Source organism: Homarus americanus, unplaced genomic scaffold (assembly GCF_018991925.1).
Source record: "Homarus americanus isolate GMGI-L3 unplaced genomic scaffold, GMGI_Hamer_2.0 scaffold31037, whole genome shotgun sequence".
NCBI classification, from domain to species: Eukaryota; Metazoa; Arthropoda; class Malacostraca; order Decapoda; family Nephropidae; genus Homarus; species Homarus americanus.
This window is the reverse complement of record NW_024722227.1, coordinates 7,032,571-7,051,536: the sequence shown is the minus strand read 5'-3', so window position 1 is coordinate 7,051,536 and position 18,966 is coordinate 7,032,571. Positions and strand designations below refer to the sequence as shown.

At 38.0% G+C, this 18,966-nt stretch overlaps 1 protein-coding gene across 2 annotated transcripts in view; it reads left to right on the top strand.

The window, feature by feature from the left end:
* Positions 1-1,435: 1,435 nt before the first annotated feature.
* LOC121862345 (nucleolin 1-like) overlaps positions 1,436-18,966 on the top strand; it is a 47,096-nt gene continuing 29,565 nt past the window's right edge. For both annotated transcript variants that reach the window (XM_042360571.1, XM_042360570.1), the window contains exons 1-3: positions 1,436-1,569; positions 9,374-9,438; positions 16,779-16,864. In XM_042360571.1, coding sequence (XP_042216505.1) covers positions 1,471-1,569; positions 9,374-9,438; positions 16,779-16,864 — 250 coding nt within the window. In that variant the 5' untranslated portion in view covers positions 1,436-1,470. The remainder of the gene's footprint in view (positions 1,570-9,373; positions 9,439-16,778; positions 16,865-18,966) is intronic.

Here is an 18,966-nt window from a genome sequence, read left to right as displayed (position 1 = left end):
ACCTGAAACGGCGAAGAAACTCCGAGAATTCCTGGGTTTACTCAATTACTACCTCCGCTTCATTGCCCACGCTGCTACCGTCCTCGTTCCCCTTTACAATCTGACGCGGCCTCACACACCTTTTTTTTCTCTCCCTCAGGTACTCCCTGCTACTGACCTGCACCCTGCTGCTGTCGTGGACCCTGCTGCTGTCATGGACCCTCTTCCTGAAGCAGCCCCTGCTCCTGACCCAGACCCACACACCCCAGCAGGCGCATCTGAGGACTCTGTACCTGCCATGAGTGAAGCACAACATTCATCGCCTCCACAACCTTCCTTCTCCCTCTCTTCTCCCACAGATCTTGTGTGTCTAGACAGAGTTGTCTCCCCAAGCGGCCGGCTCATCCACGCCCTTGCCGTTATGTCTCACATGTGGCATACAACCCTGCCGACAACAAGTCTCCTGCACCGCCCGTTCTGCCTCACATGTGGGATGCAACCCTGCAGACAACAAGTCTCCTACACCGCCTGGAGGAAAGAGGGAGTATTGTAGTGGATTCTTCCCCTACAAAAGCCGTTTGTTGCTGACTAGCTGACCCTCGAATTCCCCAGCGTACGCCTCGAGGGCAAGGTCAGGTAACCAGCGCCCCCGAACAAGCAGAGGTCTACAATCAAGCCACGCCTAACCCCGCTATATAAGACCTCACCTGGCCGTGACCTCTGTTTTTCTACCTACAGCCACCAGCAAGCAACACCTCCTCCGCTCCTGCCTGGCGGCTCCCACTCCAGCCGGCGACCAACAAGCTGGTCCTCCTCTGAGCACCCACACCAACCAGCTCTCTCTACTCAACGCTTGTAACCACGCTGCCTTCCCAGCACCAAGCTGCATTGTACATCCAATACAATATGTATACAGAGAGCACATTGTGAGTTTCCTTTCCCCAACCCATCCTGAGTGTGAACCAATAACACGTACCCCACACTATTCTACCTCCATCCTGAGTGTGAGATACCTTACATGTACGTACGTATGAGAGCCCAAACAAAGAGATAATAGACAAGCAGAGAGAATTTGACAACTGGCCACATACAGTACGCTACAGTATGATGTATGATCAAACATAATGTTTGACAAACATATTTGATAGTGTGTGGTCGCCTAACTCTCTCTAGCCTAGACTGAATGGGGTGAACAAGTGTACTACAAGTGCTATGATGCAATTTAAAATTAAGGATATTATAAAGTATCATTGGCTTTAACTTGCCAACTCAGTTTTACTGTTGATAAATGTTTATCAATGCGCATCTTTGACCCTAGAAGACTTACATTCTGTTGAAATTTACTTTGTGATAGTGTGGTGTAGAGACAGCCTCGCTGGTATGGGGGAATAATGGGGGAGGCTTGGCGGGCTGGCGTGCGGGCCTACACCACACAGGCTGCCGGGCGCCTCAACAACGAGTCTCTACCTTTGCTTCACCACAACAGACATCATGGAGGACGCAGGGACGATAGCTAAGGCGTTGGTGTGCGGTTTTTTGACCGAAGAAAACCAGAAACTAGGAATAACAGCGTCAAAAAGGCTTGGAATAGTGAGTAGTACTGGTGTTTATTGCTTTAGAAAGGAAGAAATACAGGTAATTATTTAAGTAGACATAGTAGAGGTGGGAGCTGTCTATAGCCAAGTATATATATATATATATATATATATATATATATATATATATATATATATATATATATATATATATATATATATATATATATATATATATATATATATATTTATATATATATATATATATATATATATATATATATATATTATATATATATATATATATATATATATATATATATATATATATATATATATATATATATATATATATATATATATATATATATATATATATATATATATATATATATATATATATATATATTTATATATATATATATATATATATATATATATATATATATATATATATATATATATATATATATATATATATATATATATATATATATATATATATATATATATATATATATATATATATATATATATATATATATATATATATATATATATATATATATATATATATATATATATATATATATATATATTATTTAATTGTTTTTATCAAATTCTTGTTGAAATTATTCTTAGTTTCTAAGGGTCCGACTAATTACCCAAATGTAGCCGGAATGAAGTCAAATAATGGTCCTAGATGAATAAATCGGACTGCCAATCACTTCTCGACAAGTATTTGGTGTCAGAAAGTCACAAAAAATTGGAAAACTTACTTTAATCTGAGTTAATAGATCGCGTGCATGTACCGAGGGAGCGAGGAATTACCCAAATGTACCCAAATGTAGTCACGAAGTCACAAAAAATTGGTAAACTTAATTTAATCTGAGATAATAGATCAAGTGCATGTACCTAACCTAACCTAACACAACACAACTCAGATTAAATTAAGTTTACCAATTTTTTTTGGCTTTATGACCCCAAATAATAATCGAGAAGTGATTCACAGCCCGAATTACGCTTGTACGACCATCATTTGACTTCATTGCGGGTACATTTGGGTAATTCCTCGCTACCCCGGTACATGCACGCGATCTATTAACTCAGATTAAAGTAAGTTTTCCAATTTTTTGTGACTTTCTGACACCAAATACTAGTCGAGAAGTGATTGGCAGTCCGATTTATTCATCTAGAACCATTATTTGACTTCATTGCGGCTACATTTGGCTACATTTGGGTAATTAGTCGAACCGGTTTCTAATGTTATTGTAGATATGGTTGGACATTTTATAATGATGCATTTCCTTAAATAAAGTGTGAACATTTTTAGAGATACTCAATAATGGGTGATATTTAAAGACAGGTCTGGATTATGTACCTACCTGACAAGAGTGTCTAGAATATTAAATTGGGTCAAATTTCACTTGTGCACCAGTCTTTGTTTGGATATTAAAAATATGGGTAAATTTTCACTAATGCACAGGGCTTTGTTTGGATATTAAAAATGTTTTACCGATGTTATTTGACGAGTTTCGAATGTATTTGATATTCATTTCAGCCGGAAATCAATAGTTTTTGAGACCCCCCCCCCCTCTTTCCCCACCCTCCCCATCAATCTTAACGAAAATGTATTTAATTTTTCGAGTAAATCACACAAATAAAAAAATCAACAAACCAACAAAACCAAACCTAACCTGACCTAATCTAACCTAACACTATTTTTCTGATGAAACTGTAATTTACATAAAATAATCTATCACAATGTAGGCACAGCTCTTTCCACCTCTTCAGCCATATCTGGTTATTCTGGTAATGAAAAATCAAAACTCCGCTCCCGACGCACCCACGCATTGTTCATTGGCCAAGACAAAAACTCTTGCCCAATTAGAAGTCTCCTATCGCTATAGCCAATAAGAAACTCCCACACCACCCCCCACACATGTGCTGTAGACGCTTAAGAAGCCTACTCGGAGGTAAGGAGCACTGCGTGATGGGTGGTCAGACCTTCTCTGATATGTAAACAACAAATGGCGACACTTTTGACTGACCAAATCTAATAATATAGAAAAATTAATATCTCGGTTTTCTTAATTTCCTGCTGAGATATAGAAAAAGGTCTTAGAATTGTTTAAACATTACGAAAAACAAATGGTAAATTTGCACTTGCACACCCGACTGTTAGAAAGTATAAAATATATTTTTTTTAGTTTATTTGTGTGTGTTTAGACCGAATATGACCTTCATTTCCGTCGGAAATTGGCTGTTTTTTTATCGATTTTTTTCCGTGGGACGTTTTCCTAAAAAAATAATGGCTAAGCGAATAAAAAATACAAAAAAAAACCAGGAAAACAAAAGCTAAACCTAACCTAACCGACTCACCATATGATGGAATTGCCTATTTCTTACCTTATTGGCCTGGTTCTTGTTCGTTGTTGGATTCTGAGATTCTTACACAACGTCACATATGTTGGTCTTACATTCAGTCTTGCACTTAGAACACTTTACTGAGGTTGGAAGAACTCGCAATCGGCTCCATATAATTTAAGTGACACCCATCACAGACTTCCAAGGTCGGAAATGAATATGAATTTGGAAATATGAGACCCAAAATAAAAATCGAATTCGCTTGGGCCATAAATACTGCGAATTAAAACAAAAATCATTTTAATTGGTTGCAAAAAAAAACCTGCTTTTGATTGGTCGCGTGACGTGTACGAGAACACATGCGCGTGATGATTTATGAAGGAGACACGCAGTGTGGGAGGTGAGGTAGGCGATAATGGCGGAAGATTAATGGAAGAAAATAGAGAAAATTTTGGATATGCTATCTCCGTTATTATACATTTGCGACAGTAATGTAATAGATGAAAATGATCTTATAATTAGACGTCTTATTAAAATATGATAATAGATTAGTGGCAGGAATGTGAAAACGCAATAATACCAAACATAATAATAACAGCGAGAGAAAGACCGGTGCATAACTGAAATTTAACCTTAAATTGTTTTGATTGGGACTATTGCTGTTTTTCATTGATAATGGGTTTAAAGTGATAATGATGCAGTTTACAGCAACCATAGAATTCCGTAGATTCACTACACATTTTAACTATTTGGTAAAGGACATTCATAGTTTGTGGAATTTTTTTTTGTAAATGTTTATGAAACTGCTAACATTAGAAGTTGTTTTTTTTTATTTTCGCTATACAGTGGTCCCTCGGTTAACGAACGCCTCCGTTAACGAAATTTCGGTTAACGAATTACCTTTCATAAGAATCTTCAATTCGGTTAATGAAAACAAATTTGATTAACGAAATCCTTACGAACATCACATTTTGTTGTGAGCATCAGCTTATGGGCTAGTCTGCCAATTCAGTAATCTGTTCTATGTTTACATTCGTTTCCAGTGGAGTTAATATCAAGAAAATTTTGCTCTTTAATATTTGTGCAAAATGAATACTAAAATTTTAGTCTAGTGCAAACTATTGCATGTTTACATTCAAATTAATCATTATCTTATAAGAATTCCAGCAATGTAAATTATATTCTTCCCGGTCACTTCTATGAAATTTTATAAGCAGAAAACAAAAACTCAATCTAAAAGACATAACTAAACAAATAAATGCTTCACTAGACCTTCACACTAACTGTCAAACATGTCACTATCACCCCTCCCACCCCCTTCCAGCAAAAGTTTGGTGGTTATACACAGTAGGCTTTAAGTTTTTATCTTATATAATATCACAGACTAAAGTTAGGAGAATATAATTTGTATTGCTGGAATCCTTGCAAGACAGCGAATAATTTGAATATAAACGTCATATATTTTGCACAAGAGATAAAAATTGTGGTATACATTAGTGTACAGTAGTTAGTACATTTTATAATGTAAAGTTTTTCAACTGTATTTTTGGGTAGATTTACATAAATTTCTTCATTTATTTTCATCCATTTACATGCACACACCATACTAAAAGAAACGTAAAAGAAATAAATGAACTTAGTGCAAACCTGTACTGTACATGTACTAAAGTGATTACGGTACTAAAATTGTTAAGTCTAGTGCAAATTATAGCTTGTTTATATTCAAATTAATCACTATCTTACAAGAATCCCAGCAATGTAAATTATATTCTCCCAGGTCATTTCACTGGCATTTTATAAGAGAGAAGCTTTGGCACTTAAGGACTGATAAATAAACACACATTAGACTTTGGGCACCAACTGTCAAACATATCACCTCACCTCCTGCTCCCTCCCTCCTGCTCCCCCATCTGCCCAGCCAGGGTTTTAGTCTTACAGTTTTTATATAATATCTCAGACTAAAGTTAGGAGATTTTAATTTTGAATTGCTGGAATCCTTGCAAGACAGCGAATAATTGGAATATAAACGTCATATATTTTGTACAAGAGATAAAAATTAACCACCTGTATCACATTACAGTAGTGATTTATATTAGGAGTGTTTCTGACTTTATGCATTTTTGGCTTTACTTTGTATGTACTTTTCTGTGAACTGGAACCAATTACCCAATATTCCATTGAAATAATGGATTCGGTTAACAAAATTTTCGGTTAACGAACGACTCTGTGGAACGAATTGTGTTCGTTAACCGAGAGACCACTGTACTTACGGTTTTGATGATTTTAAGTATATTAAAAGAAACCACAACTTGCCATAACATTTTTTGGGTGCTTTTTACCATTTTTTTTATTTACTCTATCCTAGGATCTTAAATTCCTTGTTAGTAGGTAGGGCATGAAAGATGAAGGAAATTAAGGGTAAGAACACGGCGAACACTGATGTTATGGCATTAAAATTACGTGTAGTAGTCATATTCAAAAAGGGAGACAGAGCATCAGCGTCAAATTACCAGCCAATTAGTTTGATGTCAGTAGTGGGGAAATTTCTTCAATCAATTATAGCAAATGGCATCCGAGCGCATTTAGAGAAAAACAAATTAATCTATGACACAAAATGGATTTACAAAGGGAAAAATCTTGTCGAACAAATCTGCTGACGTTTTTAGGAAAGTCTAAGGTAGTAGATAATGACGAAAATTACGATGTTACTTACCTTGTACTTAGACATTATTAAAGCATTTGACAGATTACCGCATCAGAGGCTTCTGAGAAAAGTTAAGGCTCATGGTATCGAAGGGAAAGTTTTAAATTTAATAAAATCATGGCTCACCAATAGAACACAGAGGGTGAGCATAGATGGTTTTAAATCTGAGTGGGGCTGTGTAATTAGTGGGGTTCCCCAGGGGTCAGTACTGGTTCCACTCTTGTTCATAATCTACATAAACGATGTAGATACTGGGATCAGCAGTGACATAAGCAAGTTTACAGATGGCACCAAAATAGGGCGGCAGATTAATTCAGGGCAGCATGCAAATGCACTACAGGAGGATTTAAATAAACTGCAGGAGTGGTCAGAAAAGTGGCAAATGAAATTCAACACCAGCAAGTGCAGTGTACTTAATTAGAAGAACAAATACAGTCAATCCTCACATTACGCGGTCCCGCATTCCGCGTTTCACCGTTAACGCGGTGCCTTGCCAGAACCTAACATGCTCACATTCCGCGGTCGTGAACCCCATTACGCGGAGAGTGGCTGGCAAGCCGCGCCATTTTTTGATCCAAACCTCCCGCCATCCGCCATGTTGTGTAAGAGGCGCGAAAATGGTGCGCACAAGGTCGCCCAGACATCAAAACATTACCGAGTTCTTTACCCGCCACCCACCACAACCGGCCCAAGTCAGTGATAGTGATAATTATAGTGAGGATATGGACTTATATGGACTTTGAGGGGTTTAACAAAGAGGCCCTGCAAGCCTCTGTGGTGGATAGTGATACAATTGATACCAGTGATACAGGTGAGGGCCAATAATCTGCCCTCTGCCTCGGAACCAACCCCCCATCCCCGTGTGCCCAGCCAACTTTTCTACTAATGTAAGTGTTAAAAAACCTAATATTATTGATATTTCTCTTAATTATTAATTGTGTGTGCATGCCATCATAAAGTTAAGATAATATTTTTACTACAACATAGTTGTGTCGTCAAAAAGTGGAGTTTGGGGATCGGCCTGGACTCCATTTCAATTAATCCCATATGTTATGTTGTTCACTTTACGCGTTCCTCACTTTCCGCGGTACCCTCCGGGTTACATTAACCGCGTAATGTGAGACCCAACTGTACTGTCAATGTATACAGCCTTAACAACAACCTAGAGAAGGCGACTTGTGAAAGAGACGTAGGGGTACTTTTAAGCCCGGACCTACGGCTTAGAAAACAGTGCGTTAATGTTCGAAATAAGGCAAACAGAGTATTAGGTTTTATATCTAGAAGTGTAAGTAATAAGAGTGCGGAGGTCATATTGCAATTATATCTTGCGCTAGTCAGGCTGCACCTTGATTATGCAGTTCAGTTCTGGTGCCCATATTATAGAATGGATATTAAATCACTGTAGTTGGTGCAACGAAGAATGACAAAAATGATTCTGGGACTTAGAAACCTTCCCTATCAAGATAGATTAAAGAAACTAAACTTGCATTTCCTAGAAAGACGGAGAGTGCGGGAAGGTATGATAGAAGTATTTAAGTGGGTGAAAGGATTCAATAAAGGAGATATACAGTAGATAAAGTTCTTATAATATCCGAGCAGGATAGGACTTGTAGCAACGGATTTAAGTTGGATAAGTTTAGGAGGGAGATAGGAAGGAACTGGTTCACAGTACTGTAGTTTCAGTTTTCTTTTAAAGGAAGTCTTTTGCCATTTCAACGTGTCTCAACTGATACAATTCCTGGTCATGTTCAACCAAAATTTTAACATCATCTTGTAAATTATGATTTTATTTTATTTTTTCACTTGAAAGGAGAAGTAGCAGCTGAACATTTAGACATCTTGGTAAATGATGCTAGTGGTAAACTTGGGGGAATTGTTTGAGTAAGAGGAAGTCATTGTTTTTGAATGAGTACTGGCTCTGACTGTAGCTGGAAAAGTGCACAGTGGTTGATTTAAAACATTTTCAGCTGAGATTTCCCGTTATTTTTTATTTTTATTTTTCAGCAGGAAACACAGGGTATAGAATACATAATTAATTTAGATCGCCTCTAAAATAAAAAATCACTGTAAATTTTTTAATTTCTTGAGGCTGATGTATTTGGTTTGTAAGTTAAGCTATAGCTTAATTCAATGGATGCAGAAAATAAGATGTCCAGTATCTTAGGGTCCCTGAATACTTCCAGCTCAAGTTTTCCCTGTCCATTCAATAGATCTGTGGGGTGGATGTCTACCTAGTCCTTCGAGTTTTGGTAGTTTACCATCTACTCTCTAGCTAGCTCTAATCAGTAATTGTTACTTGGCCAGCGTTAAACTAAAATTGGGATATTGATCTGAAATTCTATTTTTACAGAGTGGGAACTGGGTAGTATATGACATAGAAGTGCCATTTTAGCTGGCAAAGCAAGGTTACTGCTCCCTGAGATTGCCAGCAAACCTGGAAATAAATCCAAATTGGAAGATTAGCACTGGCACCAAGGGAACTATCAGTACTAAATACTGTAGATGTTTGCTGAATTTATAAAACTTTGCCTTTAGGAAGCAACCATCCTTGAATGGATGGACTGTTGTCCATCCATTCAAGGATGGTAGTTGTGTGAGAGATTATAAATCACCCCTTTATATGCAAAATAAAGGATAATTGACTGCCCTAGTCCCAAAAACTGCTTACACCTTAATTGGGGGTGCATGATTATGAACTTCCCTAGAAAATAAGATTTTACGGGTAATCTGCAGACAGTATATCATCCCCAGTACAATAACTGTAATGAAAAATAATTTCCACTTTCAGGTAGAGCTACCACAATTACCAGATGGGGCACCTTCATTAGTTGATGTCATTCAGCATTACCTCAAGTAAGTGCATAATGTGTTGTTGATGGTAGACCCTTCAGAAATATTGACTGGGTCAACATTGTAGGTGACTATGAATCTGAAGACTTCCTAGACGCAGTACAGGACAATTTTTTGAAACGACTAATTACAGAACCTACTAGAGGTGACAATACATTAGACGTAGTATTTACAAATAAAGAAAATATTATCGGAGATATCACAGTAGGGGAAGAACTAGGTAACAGTGATCACAAAGAAATCAGGTTCACCCTAAATTGGGAAACAAAAAACAATGACAATATGGTCTGAGTCCCAGACTTTCGGTTGGCGGATTATCAGGGGTTAAGAAGGTACCTTGGTGAGGTCACCTGGGAACAGTCACGTCAGTCACCAGTAGGAAGGGGTGAGGTCATAGATGACAGAACAATTGATCATGACTATAATATATTCACTAGTATACTACATAAAGCACAAGAACAAAATATACCATACAGAAAAATTAGGTCAAATAAGAATGAGCCAAGGTGGATGACCAGAAAACTTAAACATGACATAGGAATAAAGAAAGAAATATATAAGAAATTAAAGGGAGGGAAGGAGCAGCTCAGAAATAGGTATAATGAACTATCTAGGAATGTTAAGAAAAATGTAAGGAAAGCAAAGAGAGACTATGAAATCAAAATAGCAAGAGAATCCAAGGTGAATCCTAAGGGATTTTTCCAGGTACAGTACTCCCTCTTTATCGACGGATTTTTTATAGACGGTTTCGATTATCGACGGATTATTTAGCCGGATTTTTATTTTGAAATGTGCTTGATATAATCCATTCACGGAAATGTAATATTTTTGCTAAAATGACGTATGTATTACAGTGGAAAGTGGGATCAAATCGTGACGAAAACAATGACTTGCGCTTTCTTTCGTTCAAAAGATGTTACCGTAATCACTTTTCGAATGGTTTAGTTAAAAAACTGTTGTATTGTATTACAATAATATCCTAATTGACTTGAATAAATATTACGATACCATATTTCTGAATATTTTCATTAAAATCCATCAAAATCATTTTCCTTGTCATCGTCTGCAGCACCAAACAGCTTCTCCCAGTCCTCTCCTTGAACAGGGCTACAGGGTACACGTGTTTTTCGAATCGTTTTCAGTTAAAAAATTATTACATCACACGTATATTTTACCTAAACTGCGCCTGAATGAATATATTCTCGGAAATAAATAGTAGTTTTGCTGAAACGTGACGTATTTCAATGTAAAATAGGATAAAATACATGACGAAAACAAAAGACTTTACCTAACCTTCCAATGTTCTTGAGATGTTACTCGTTTTTTTAATAGTTTTCGGTTAAAATTCTGTTATATTACAATGATATTCTATTCATACTGTGCTTGATATAATACATTCACGGAAATGTAATATTTTTGTTGAAATGACGTATGTATTAAAGTGGAAAGTGGGATCAAATCGTGACGAAAACAATGACTTGCGCTTTCTTTCGTTCAAAAGATGTTACCGTAATCACTTTTCGAATGGTTTAGTTAAAAAACTGTTGTATTACAATAATATTCCCTCCTAATTGACTTGAATAAATACTTGAATGGAAATATACAATATTTTTGTTGAAAGTACCCGCGTTTCAGTGTAAAGTGTTGTAATAATAAATGGTAAACAATTTGCCTTGGGCATCCGGATTTTTGGACTTTTACTGTACTGTACACTGTTTTGTTTACTGTAAGGACCGATGTTCACTTCAATAAATGAAATCGTAAGTTTGCTAGTATTTTTGTCCACTTATTATATTATTATTTATACACTATTATTTAAGGTTATGTGTAAAGGAAACGCATTAATGCTTAAAGGTACATTTATTCAACATATGCTAATAATAGTTAGAAAAATTACGTAACCATCACGGTATCGACGGTTTCTTTATCGACTGCCGTTTACAGAACGTAACCCCCGTCGATAAAGAGGGAGTACTGTACTGTGAACCCTCACTTTACGCGGTCAATTGAAACCACGGCGGCCCGCGTAAAGTGAACAACATAACATATGGGATTAATTGAAATAGAGACCTGGCCGACCCCCAAACTCCACTTTTTCAGACACAATACCTACGTTGTAGTAAAAATAACTTCTTAATTTTATGATGGTATGCACACACAATAATTAAGAGAAATATCAATAATATTAGGTTTTTTAACACTTACATTAGTAGAAAAGATGGCTGGGCACACGGGGATGGGGGGTTGGTTCCGAGGCAGAGGGCAGATTATTGGCCCTCACCTGTATCACTTGTATCACTATCCACCACAGAGGCTTGCAGGGCCTCTTTGTCAAACCCCTCAAAGTCCATATAAGTCCATATCCTCACTATCATTATCACTGACTTGGGCCGGCTGTGGTGGGTGGCGGGTGAAGAACTCGGTAATGTTTTGATGACTGGGCGACCTTGTGCGCACCCTGCTCGCGCCGCTCTCCGCGTAAAAGGGTACACACACCGCGGAAAGTGAGCATTCCGGTTTCGGCAGGGTACCGCGTAAACGTGGAAACGCGTAAAGTGAAACCGCGTAAAGCGGGGGTTTACTGTATATAGAACAAAGGTCATGGACAAAGTTGGGCCTTTAAAGTCAGGGAGGGGAGAAGTGATAAATGGCAGTGAAGAAATAAGCAAAGCATTGAACAGCTACTTCTTATCAGTTTTCACAGAAGAAATTCACTATGAAATTCCAGAGGTGGAACTGATATTTAAGGGAAAGGAAGAAGAGAAATTAAAGAATATCACTTTCAGAAAAGAGGATGTTCTTAAGAAGATAAATAAACTAAAGAAGACAAAATCCCCAGGGCCATATGAAATTTTCCATCGAGTCTTGAAAGAGTGTAGGGAATAGATTAGCGTACCCCTCGTAAACTTATTTACAAAATCATTAGACACCGGAGTTGTGTCAGACTTGTGGAAACAGGCAAATGTAGTACCCATATTCAAAAAGGGAGACAGAGCATCAGCGTCAAATTACCGGCCGATCAATTTGACGTCAGTAGTGGGGAAATTTCTTGAATCAATTATAGCAGATAACATCCGATCGCATTTAAAGAAAAGCAAATTAATCTACGACTCTCAACATGGGTTTACAAAGGGAAAATCTTGTCTAACAAATCTGCTGACGTTTTTTAGGAAAGTCTTCGAGGTAGTAGATAATGATGAAAATTACGATGTTATTTACTTAGACTTTAGCAAAGCATTTGACAGAGTATTGCATCGGAGGCTTCTGAAAAAAGTTAAGGCTCATGGTATCGAGGGGAAAGTTTTATATTGGATAAAATCATGGCTCACTGATAGAACGCAGAGGGTCAGCGTAGATGGTGTTAAATCTGAGTGGGGTCGTGTAACCAGTGGGGTTCCCCAGGGGTCAGTACTAGGCCCACTCTTGTTCATAATCTACATAAACGATCTAGATACTGGGATCAGCAGTGACATAAGCAAGTTTGCGGATGACACCAAAATAGGGCGGCAGATTAATTAAGGGCAGGATGCAAATGCATTACAGGAGGATCTAAATAAACTGCAGGGGTGGTCTGAAAAATGGCAAATGAAATCCAACACCAGCATGTGCAGTGTACTTAATATTGGAAGAACAAATACTGTCAATGTGTACAGCCTTAACAACATCAACCTAGAGAAGTCGACTTGTGAAAGAGACCTAGGGGTACTTGTACGCCTGGACCTACGGCCTAAAAAACAGTGCGTTAATGTTCGAAATAAGGCAAACAGAGTATTGGGTTTTATATCTAGAAGTGTAAGTAATAAGAGTGCAGAGGTCTTATTGCAACTATATCTTGCTATAGTCAGGCCGCACCTCGATTATGCGGTTCAGTTCTGGTGCCCTTATTATAGAATGGATATGAATTTACTAGAGTCGGTGCAGCGAAGAATGACGAAAATGATTCTGGGACTTAGAAACCTTCCATATCAGGATAGGTTAAAGAAACTAAACTTGCATTCCCTAGAAAGACGAAGAGTGCGGGGAGATATCATAGAAGTATTTAAGTGGGTGAAAGGAATCAATAAAGGTGATATAGATAAAGTTCTTATAATATCCGAGCAGGATAGGACTCGGAACAACGGATTTAAGTTGGATAAGTTTAGGTTTAGGAGGGAGATAGGAAGGAACTGGTTTACAAATAGGGTGGTGGACGAGTGGAACAAGCTTAGCAACTTTGTAGTAAGTGCTGGAATGCTGGAAAGTTTCAAAAGGAGGCTAGATAGATTCATGGATGATAGAGAGTGGTAGTAACTCAAGACAGGAGCTGCCATGCACAGGCCAACCGGCCTATTGACTAATCACAACATTTATATTGTTTCTCACTTTTTAATTTTTTTATTTTTTTATTTCTTTATTATTATTATTATTATTATTACTGTTACTACCGTATTACATTTTCGTCCCCCAGGCCCTGATGTGGGTCAGTGACCTGCGCTGGGAAGTGAACTGCATACCAACTTTGTGGATCAGTGCAGTTTTTTTTACCTGTCTATTCTTTTCCATTATTTTTCAGTCACAAAGTTAACCTTATTCATTTCAGTTTATTTTATGTAAAATGGTTAAGGCAAGTGGGATGAAGCTTTCTATTATAGCTCCCAGGAATATAGTACAGTATATGTAAAGTCGTTTGGTGCTTTAATTCGTGTGGTTTACAAGTACAGTATGTGACTTGACCTTACTTGCGATCCACGTGATTTGACCTGACTGGAGATTCCACTGAGCTGACTTAACCATAACAGGCTGATCATAAGAGAATATGCTAATAATTTATAGATAAGAACAAACTGAAGAATGTGGCAATGGCAAGTAACCCCCCCCCAAGCACGTTTATACTGTACATGGTCTCATCTCTTGTATTTATGAGCTCTCATCAGGCCTATATAGAATCTGATGAGACACTGTATAGTGTCCCCATTATAAGAGAATACATACTCTACATAAGATGCTAGCCATTATTTATAAGTTAAACAGAGCAAAACATATAAAACTGATAAAGGTGGAAGTAGAAGGTGCACTTACGCTGTTCAGGTACAATTTAAGGCGACTGCACGCTGGGCACTTTTCCTCCCAACTGTGCGGCTCAACACGGTCTAGCCATCAAAACAAGATGTTTTCATCACACTGGGATGTTTTGTGCTGTTTCACAACTCCATATAATCTTCCTAGAAGATGAAGAGAGGCTATGTTTGGGTGCTGGAAAGCCATCGTGAAGTTAGTTTACAAGTGGCAACGGCTGGCTGGTCTGAGACCCTGAATAGTGATTTAAAGTGCTGAATAAATGAAACATTTCACTGTTTTATGTGTTATATTTTAAATTAGTGTTGTTTCACGATTTAATAAAATTTTTACTTGAATATTCAGCACCTGATATGAAGCTCATTTCATCACTCATCCGGTCATCAAAGCTTGCCGCTAAACCGTTGTCTAGTTCTTGCAACGGGTAAAATCCTGTTGTTGCTTTGCTGTCAGGCTAGTGGCCAGCAAAAACGACCAATGTGTTGGGAGTAAAGTGCCAGTGTGTCGCCACCAAGAGTTTGTTAATTGTTTGGCACTTAAATTTTAAACTGGATAGTAATCATTTTCTATTTCCAACTTAAACAATACAGGTACTGTATGTGGTTCTTTTCACCTAACAAACTATACTTAATGTTAACTTTACAAACTTAATATTACTGTAGATATGAGACATTGATGGGGTAGGGGAAGCTATCGTAACTCAAAGTTTGTAGTAAACCACTTAAAGTTCATGTAAACGAGTGTAGGTAACAAGGTGCGGTGCAGTGCATTGGTGATACTGTACATATGAATGCAGGACTTGGTTTGAGGCATGTCATGTGACACCCACTGATGCACAATTTTCTGGATTTTTTTTTTTTTTTTAATATATCCGACAAATAGAGGGGCAGTCTTGACCACCCCAGAGTCCAAAAGAGTGAATTCCGAGTACATTATAATGAGTGAAAACTTGTACAGAAGATATAGGAAGAAGTTATTAGTTGTAGGATTGAAAAGTGAGGAGGTTTGGTAGCGTGGCCAATTAATTATTTAACAGTTACTATGTTTTTAGGGGAAATCTCTCTAAACACCAATTCTAAGTACAGTACATGTGCTCCCTGACTTACGACGGGGTTAGGGACCCAAATCCAGGTCATAAGTCCGACATACAGTAGATAAAAAAAAATCTACAATGAAATACAGTACAGTAAAAGAATAAATAATGAGGAATGGATACAGTGTGACTGGCATTGTTTTCGCCTCTTTGTGGATGTATGTCCGCTCAGGCATGCGCTTCCACAATAATCCAGTCTCATCCACATTGAATATTTGCTCAGGCAAATAATTCCCTTCCACAATCACTTCATCTAACTCCTCCTTAAAAGCTCCAGCAGCACCAACATCGGCACTAGCTGCTTCTCCACTCACCTTAACATTGTGTAGACTGTAGCGTTTTTTAAATTATCAAACCACCCATGACTTCCTGTAAAGGTTTGATCACATTCATCTCCTGCCTGCTCCTTCAGGCTTTGGAACAGGCTTCTTGCTTTAGCCTGTAAGGTTAGAAGGCTTAAAGGTACACGCTTCTGTATCTGGTCTTCTATCCATATCACCAATAATTTTTCCATATCGTGAATAGGACCTTGTCTTTTCTTCGAAATTATAGTTCCCTTTATAGGTGTTGTTCCTTTCACTACATCACGATTACGTTCCTTGTCCTTCAGAATAGTGGATATGGTCGAGTGCAAGAAACCTAGGTCGCGTGAGATTGTTGCTACTGTTTTACCATTCTCATGCTGTATTATTATCTTCATTTTCATCTCAAAAGTAATTGCCTGTCTCTTTTTTTTTGGAGCACCACCAGCACTCTCACTTGAACACTTTCCAGTCATTATAAAGTCAATTAAATACGATAATAACGAAAGTTCACAGCGCGATCAGTATAGGATACGATAGTCAAACACCAACTAAGCGCTGTACTGAGTGAGTGTAACCACACGGTGACCCATGCCACGCTCTCGCCCGGGACGGAAACGTTTCGGTATAGAAAATGCGCACGTCATTTGAAAATATTTTTGGCCACGACTGCGGCGGTCGTAAGGTCAGAGCAGGTCGTGAGTACCAATGGACGTAAGTTGAGGCAGTCGTAAGTCGGGGATTACCTGTACATATATTTATTATTCAACTCAATGGCAGGGACACATTAATAGATCAATATATTTACGTTACAACGATTCTTGGTTATATACAGGTAAACAATAAGATATTTGTGAAGACCATTGACTATCTAGAAGTTGTGTTTATTTCAGAACTTCCCCGAACAAGCGTCGTTTAAGTCTTGATGCTCCACTGGCCAAGAAACCACGTAAGGATAGGTCGTCAAAGGGAAATTCAGGTATGTATTGATTGCCCATATATTTCTGTTTCATATTTCAGCATTTTCACTTTGGAAGGGGGGGGGGGGTGCTGGATAGTCAGAGGTTGGGTGATCTACTGGTACCCCTAGAGGGGTTCTGGAGCAGTGGTGTATACCATCAAAAGTGACAATTGTGATTCAAAAACCTTATATAAATTTGCTACAGTCTGATTAATGACTTAATTCTCAGGAAAATTTATTTGAATTAAAAAAAATGTCGTGGAACGATGCGGCGTGGACCACGTGGTCCTGCCTACATCACAACATAACAACCATTGGTTGCTCAGGTACTCACGCCCACATGCTTACCTGTTGGACTCTAATTTTTTTGAGCTTTGCCTTGTATAGGATATGAAGTGGTAGCAAATAAACTAGCCCCTGTGCTGTGTGGGGGCAAATCTGAAAATCTGATTTTTTTTTTACAAAATCAAAATTCATTGTACAATATAAAAAAAAATGTTAGGTTAAACTACATGACCAAATCTTATTGATGAAATAATTTCCTTATACAGTTGAGTAGTGTATATGACTTAGTGACTAGTGGGTCATGGTCATTATTTTATAATTATGATGCTGAAAAGGATGACTGCACTTACGTATAAAGGAAGAATTGTGCAGTGTGAATGTTAATACAGTAGGGCAGGGTAGTGCCAAATAATGTATAGCAGTAACCAACAGATTTTCATGAGGATTGCATGAATGGTAGTGTTACAACAGCAACATTGTCCTCACTCTTTGAGGACGTACAGTGATCCCTAGGTTAACAAGTTTTCGGTTGACGAATTACCTTCCATAAGATTCTTAACTTCGGTTAACGAGCAATCCCTCGATTAATGAGTTTTTAACGAGCGCCCCTCCACATATTTTCGCTTGCATTTGGCGGTCCACCAGCTGTAGTATTAGTCCGCCAATGCAGTAATTGGTTCTACGGCTTAAATTCCTTACTATTTTAGTAAATATCAAGAAGTTTGTACTATTCAATAATTTTAAAAGTTTTATATTAAATTTTTTAGTCATTTTAACAATTATTGAACATAATTGAAGTATAGGAAGCTAGTTTTTTGTGCGCCAAACAGCCTGTCAACACACCACACTGTCTTTTCAGTGGAGGTAACATCTTGCTTGAGACTCTCTTCAACTAAATGCTTTTTTCTGTGTTTCCAAGCTAATTATTGGTTAATTTGAAATTGATTTTACATATTGACAATATATAATGCAGTGCAGTGTTGATTTAAAGAAAATAATCTTGAATTACACCAAGAGAACTAAAATTTTATGGGCGAAATGGCACCATGGAGTAACTTCTCTTCCACCCCAATGCCTTCTCTTCCCCCTTTTCCTCCACCCCCATTCTAATTTCCATCATCATCATCATCCAGGAGCCTTCTACATACACACCTCAAAGTAAGTGTACTTTACTACCTTTTTTGTTGATTTTAGGCAATTTTCAGTGAGGTGGAACTAATTACCCAAAAACCCATTGAAACAATGGTTTCGGTTAACGATTTTTTCGGTTAATGACCCACCTTCTGGAACGAATTGTGCCTGTTAACCGAGGGACCACTGTATGTATGTGTGTGTGTGTAATAATAATAAACGGTTTATTGAAAAAGTTTGCAGCCCGAAGGCTGAAAATATACATTGGACATAAATGACTTATTACATACATTGGTGGTTTAACAAGAGCCTTCATTAGAGATAGGTGAAGGAACATACAGTGACCATACAGATTACTGTTTACACACGTAGATCATGTGAGCTGAGGTGTTGAACAGCAGACACGTAGTGTAGTAACTCCCTCACAGATGGCGTTATGAGGGGCATCACGTGGAGAACTAGTTCCCTCACAGGTGGTGTTATGAGGGGCTTGACGTGGTGTAGTAATTCCCTCACAGATGGCGTTACGAGGGGCCTGATGATGTAGTAGTTACCTCACAGATGGTGTTACGAGGGGCCTGATGATGTAGTAGTTCCCTCACAGATGGTGTACGAGGGGCCTGATGATGTAGTAGTTCCCTCACAGATGGTGTTATGAGGGGCCTGATGTGTAGTAATTCCCTCACAGATGGTGTATGAGGGGC